The sequence below is a fragment of the Sturnus vulgaris genome, chromosome 1 (genome assembly GCF_052056855.1).
Source record: "Sturnus vulgaris isolate bStuVul1 chromosome 1, bStuVul1.hap1, whole genome shotgun sequence".
NCBI classification, from domain to species: domain Eukaryota; kingdom Metazoa; phylum Chordata; class Aves; order Passeriformes; family Sturnidae; genus Sturnus; species Sturnus vulgaris.
In genome coordinates, this window is record NC_142243.1 from 40,909,087 (window position 1) to 40,915,481 (window position 6,395).

General features: G+C 38.3%; 1 protein-coding gene across 3 annotated transcripts in view; it reads left to right on the forward strand.

Moving 5' to 3' along the window:
• Nucleotides 1–6,395, forward strand: part of CMC1 (C-X9-C motif containing 1) — a 55,111-nt gene that overhangs the window by 41,404 nt on the left and 7,312 nt on the right. Inside the window, exon 4 of one of the 3 annotated variants that reach the window (XR_015803530.1) lies at nt 1,070–1,937. Coding sequence is in view for 2 of the 3 variants with exons in the window: in XM_088164406.1 (XP_088020532.1) it covers nt 10–145 (136 nt within the window). In the remaining variant the exon portion in view is untranslated. Of the gene's footprint in view, nt 1–9; nt 4,182–6,395 lie in introns of those variants that run through there. The other 2 variants (XM_014888566.2, XM_088164406.1) reach the window with 2 other exon arrangements.

Genomic DNA, 6,395 nt, shown 5'->3' on the forward strand with positions numbered 1-6,395 from the left:
AATATAAAGCTACAGAGACTCTCTTCTTGATTCACCTGGGGACAGATTTCAGCCCAGAGGCTCTGTAGCCCTTTATTTGCTCTGGTACATCACAGATGTGGGGATCAGGGCTCACCATGAAGCTTCTATTAGTGAGACAGAGTAAGTTGGTTTTCATTTTGCTTCTGTTTTTTAAGATTTAGTCTGTCTTGCAAGTATCCTGCTGCTGTGCAGTAGCAGGAGCAATGGGAAATTGTTACATATGAGAGGTCAACTCAATGCCATGGTGGGTTGGAACATCTTTTTTGGAAGTCCTAATTTAACCCCAGAGCCATTAGGCTGAAGTGTTAGATTCTTGAATTTCCCAGGCTGAGAATTTTTTGAGTTGGAGGGAGAAAAAAGAGATGGTTTGATTTTTAGTGTGTGTCCTGCTCTCTTAAACCAGCAATTTAGATTAAAAATAAATGCCTTTGAACTAGTGACAGTTATTCTCAAGTATTTAGGAACTGATGAAAAAAATGTGCAGCCAGGCAAGAATTTAGGCGTAACTGCAGTCAGAACCCTCTGGAGTTATTCAGTTTTATTTCTCTATTCCTTCACCTTTAAAAAAAAAATTAAACAAATTGCTTCTGACAAAAAAAAAAGGTTTATAGTGTTGAATAGTTATACATCAAAAAATTGTAAGATAATTTAATGTAATGATCCAGGGCCTCCATATCTACTGTTAAAGACATACACTTGAACCTCTTCCCAGTAGTTACTTGGGTGCAGTAAAAAAATAAGTAAACTCCAGCAGCTTCCCATGCTGAGGAGGGTAACTGCAAATGAATTCTTCAGCTGAATTTAAATACCAAATGTCTTTTCCCTTTTTCTGCCTTTCTTCTTGGTGGCTTCACTGCAGAGGCTTGAAAAGGACTGTGCTTCAAAAGAAAACAGTATCATGACAGATATCTTTTTATAAAGTACCTAAATGTTATTTTACTATTAAAGGCAGACAAGTTTTCTTTGGGAAGATCAGTTATGAGTGGTACTTGTGCAATATCTGTTCAATATTCTAAGATGAAAAACTATGTATTTTTCTGTCTTGTAGCTATTCTGATCCATCATTCTACGAAGAATGCAAAGCAGAATATTTGAAGCAAAGAGAAGAATACAGAGCAACTGGAATTAAGAAAAAAAGACAGAAGTTTACTCCAAATGTGTGATTAAAACTTAAAATGAACTTTTTTTATATGCAATTTAGATTTCACTTGATTTAAACAGACTTAAATTGTCTGTACCACTCTGTGTGGAGTTTAACTGAAATATACAAAATGAGATGAATGGAGAATAAAATAATGTTTGAAATTAAGAGTCAATTTAAAAAATGTTCATAATTAAAGATCTAGAGCATGCTGTGAGAGGTTGCAAGAGAGGTTGCAAAGGTGTGTTCCTCTATCTGGGCTTGAGATTTTGATACCAGTATACGATTTTTACGATTCCAGAATGTCCATTTGGAATTTAAAGCCTATACCTAGCTATGTGAGCCAGTCTACATAAAAACTTAAGGGTGAATAATCTAAGATGTATTAACTGATCACAGATTGGGTATAAACTGAAGTTGGCTTGTTAGTCATCACCTGAAGCTGACTGTATGGAGATGCACTGACTAGAATAGAAGAGTGGCAAATGCAGAAGAGCTACACAGACCAATGTGAATTACCCTTTTCATCAAAATGTTGTCAGATGAGAGCCTGGTAGTACTTGGGCCTGCACTATAACTCATTTTTGTGTACACTGTGACTTGCTTTTAAGCCTACACTGGGATGGAAGCCTTGCGCTTGTGCATGGCCCAGACCGACCATTTCAGCTCTAGAGGAGAAAGTAATTCATCCACACCTTCCTTGAGAACAGGGAAGAAGTTGCCATGCTTCAGGAGTGAGTGAGTGACCACACTTGCAAAATTATTCCAGGTAGAGGTGAGTAAACAACTAAAGGAATGGAAGATGCAGCACATCCCTAACTTTAAAAGAGCATACAAATGATCTTTCATGTACTGATACTTGAAGCCGCTTAATTGTAGAATTCTCAAATGCTTAAATTGCTTCACTAGAGATAGTTTCTAAAACTCTATATTACTGTCTCGGAGTATCATCCAAGCATTCTGAAATAAAATTAAATTCTTTAAAAGCAAGGGAAGGCTGCACTTAAACTTGGTAACTTTAATGCTCTGACTAAAAAAGAAAAAGAAGTAATTTTCTGAGTAAGGAGTAGGATTTAATACTGGTCCATTAAAAGGCAACATTTTACTTGTTTATTTTAATACTGTTTCACCACAAACAGTATTCAGCTATTCAAGGAGGAAACTGACTTACACGTGTATAAGGACTTAACGCTGCAGGTTAGTAAGTGCCTTTAATTCTGTGCCTTTTACTGGAATCATCATTAATAATGTTGCTTCAGCAGATTGGGTGGAGGACTGGACTTGTGAGTCACAAACTGAAAAGATGTGTAGCATTCTGCCTTGTTAGGCAAACTTAAGTGGCACTCGGCTCTAAAGCTAACCACCTTGAAATAGCTTATGTGGAACAGTGTCCTACACATGGTCTTGGCTTCTTAGCATTTTGGAAAACAAAAATATTTGTAATTAGCTGTTTTGCTGTATGTATTTTAAAAAGGAGGAAATTTAAGGTAGATGGTGACATGTGTTTTTAATGACAGTGACTGTTCTTTTGTCCCACTATGAAAATCTACTGTATTTTCAACCTCTGGAAAGCCAGCCTGGGTGTTTGAAAGTGTTGGCAAAAGCCCTTTGCTAGAAGATTGGGGTGGGAGTGAGCGTTCTCTTAGGGGCAGTGCTGGGTGCTGCCGGTGGTGTGTGCCTGCACCGAGAGCTCACGTGGGTCATACTCAGCTATGACTCAGGTCTGAGTCAGACAACAGCACCAGCAATGGAGCTCTCCTTTTCTGGCTCAGCAGAAATTGTGTGCAGCAGGTGTGGGGAACCCCCAGTGCAGTGACAAGGACTGCAGGAAAGGAATGGATGTGTGGAATGGAACAAAGCTCAGGTGAACCTGCAGGTATTGCTCCCCATCCTTCGATACAGGCTGTATGTGAACAGCAGCACTGATGTCACACCTGAAATTCCATGTATTGAATGGTGCTGTCAGTTATTTGTTTCTGTTTTCCTACATCTGGATTATTTGAGCTCCTCTGTTTACTCTGGTATGCACTTAGAGCAGGAATTGACCCTTGGATCATGCAGCAGCTTCCTCTATAATACACCTCTGTGTATTAATGTGATGTTCCCTAGCTTTGAGTTCTTGGTTTCACACTTTTCATTTTCTTAGAATCTTGTGCAGATCCTATACTTGAATTGCATTTACATCATTTATTTAAAGTTTAAATGAAAGAATGAGTACTGTGACATGACAAACTCATACCACTCCATTACTTTCGGTTTTGGTTTTGTGTCAGCTGTAAATTCTCCTTCCTACTCAGTTAACTGGAGACAGCCCTGGATTCTAAACAGTGTAAGGAAACACAGCAGGCATCCAAGACAGCCTCATTTTTTGCTGCACTCTCTGCCTGTATTAAAGGTCTCTTCAAACTCCTGAGGGGAGCCCCGTAGAAATGTAAGATCTGAGAGGAAAGAGGGAGAAGGTGTCATATACTTATTTAAAAGTTTGCATTTAGAGAGCAAAACCCAAACTCGGAGGGAAGATGAGGGGCAATTTGTAATGCACAGGGTTGTCAGAGTAGAACAGCCATTGCCGTCTGAAACATCACCCAGAAATTAACCTGCAAGCCAGAAACCCATTCTGCTCTCCACATTTAGTACAGCCATACTCCTCCTCAAGTAATTTCTGCAAGTAATTCCTCCATCCTGTTACTCTGCTGATCAAAAAATGGTCAAATAAACTTGCAAATGAAGGTATTCCACCTAGTTAAAAATTGGTTCATTAACAGTAATCACCTGGGTGTTTCTTGCATGCTTCTCCCTAGGTCAAACAGCCATACTGAAATATGATTATCTTACCACTTTAATTACTGTACCTTAATGTTTGACTTGCTCTCTTCCATCTTAAAATACAATTAAATTAATTTTGCTGGACAGTTACGGTACAGGGTGGGGTTTTTTAATGGTTCAACTGCAACTCAGTTAAAATTAGTGGTTTTGCTTTACTGCTGGTCATCAAAAATAAAATGCTTTCATCAACTGCCCTATGTTCATATAATTGCAAGTAGTAATACCACTCTCCCTAAAGAAAGGGTCAAAAAGCCTGACTCCTCAAAGCCTTAAAAAATAATTAAAAATAATCAAGCCCCCACGTGGCCTTTTTTATATTCGAACAAGGGAAATACCTTACACCTCTACAACCAGTGTCTTTCACAGGGCCCGTCTGGAGATCAGAAGATAATACAGGTGTCAGTCAGATACCAGAGTTCTTCACTCTTCCTTTACAGCATCGTTAAAGCTACAGGTGTCTCAGAACAGACGTGCCAAAGTCTGCTGCAAGTTAATTTTGGAAGAAAATTCAATCTGCTTTATCCCACCAGTATAGTTCATGTGATACTTACATGTGCCTGTGTTTCATTACTTGGAATGGGTATTGTTTTACTGCAACTCCACCATATGTCTCGTGCTGCTCTTGTCTTTTTCCAGCTGTAAAAATTGGACAGTGCATCACAGCTAATTTGGGAGTTTTCTTTCTTCAATATGGCTAGTTCACATGTGAAGAAAACTGATCAGCTGTATACAACAAAACTGGCAGGAAAACTTATAACTATCAGATTTTAAAAATACTTAAAATTAACCAAACAGTGCAAGTTTACATGTAAGTTATTAGAAGGTTCATCCAACTCACCAAATACCCAAATACATATTCATCAGGTTGCCATTTGCTCATTTAAATGTGCAAAGCAACAACCTCCTGCTGCCCCAAAAGCTGGCTTTCATTTCTGTTAAATTAATGCCTTCTTAAATTAAAAATTGTCAAATTGGTGGGTTGGGGGAGGTTTTAAAATGTTCAAAGTTTGCATTCAAATTAAAATTTTCTTGGGGTCATTTAACAAAATTATTTTTGAACTTCAGTCCTTAATACACGTAATTTTAGTTTTATGTAACACATGCACACTAACACCAGGACCCTGTTACTACAGCTACTTCTCCATGCAATTTGCTGTCACTGATGAAAAGATTTCACTTCCGAAAATGGAAAAAGCACTGTAAGCCACTAGTGGCGTGGATTTAAATGACTTTTCCATCTCCAGTCAAAATCTGATTGTAACCTTTGGACCAACAGATGCTTCACAAGCCAGCAAGCTCCCAAGTGACTCCAAATCTGGGGACTTCCTTTCAAATGTTACAGCTTGGACATGGCAATGAGTGATTGGATTGGAAATGCTGCCTGCAGCAAGCTCTCTGGCATCAGTCTCTCTTCTCCCTAGTTAGCAGCAGTGCTCCTGAAGTCCCTCTTAGCAAACATTGCTGCTCCCTTCTCCAGCATGGGAAGGAGCGCAGAATATAAGCCAAGGGTCAAATGCCAAACCTGGAAATTCTCAGGCTCTGCACAGAAAATATTAATTTTAATTTCACACAGGACAAGGCAGGCAGATTGGGAACCTGTAGTCAAAGCACCATAGCTTTAGGTAACTAAATCCTTCAGGTTTCAACATCCAGGAGGATACTTCTCCCAGAATATGCTACAGCAGATGGCTGGTTTTTTTCCTTGAGTTAAAGTGATGAACCTCAAGTCTAATTGTTTTTATTTGGAGTAACATTTATACACAATAAAGGAATTAAAACTTCAGTAAAAAATTTTGTGCCAAATACGGAAAGGAGATTTGTTAGTAAAACCAATTTCAAACAAAAATAAATTTATTTAATATCTTACACAGTAGAATTCCTTCATTGCACAAATCATGTTAATTCCTGTTGAATGTTACATTCCTTAATAAAAAAACCTCTGAAATGTTGAGGTGAGGAACCCCAAAAGTAAGCTACATTAGAACTAGGTACCATATAGCTTATGCAGCCACATGAGAAATACTTTCTTTGTTATTACATAGGTAGTTGGTTCTATCAGCTAAAGCCTAGTGACTTGGATTTGTTTTATGCATATTGGATTTTGTTCTATTACTTTCCAAGAGATTGTACTCCCCTGAGTCAGCTGTGTTCATTGGTCAGAATAAATTCCAGCATCTGACACCATTTCCATTAATCACAGACAAGCCAGTATACGTGAGCAAGATAATAGAAAGATAAAAACAATATCTGGTGAATAGGAAACATTGTTTATGTATGCTCTTTGTACTACAAGAAAAGGTATCTGGAAGGCATTTTTTTGCCTTTGATAGACAAAGTGAAAGATGGGCTCTGTCTGAAGTACTTACTGTGCAGGAGAGTGTCTGGAACCACACAGGTCACACTTCTA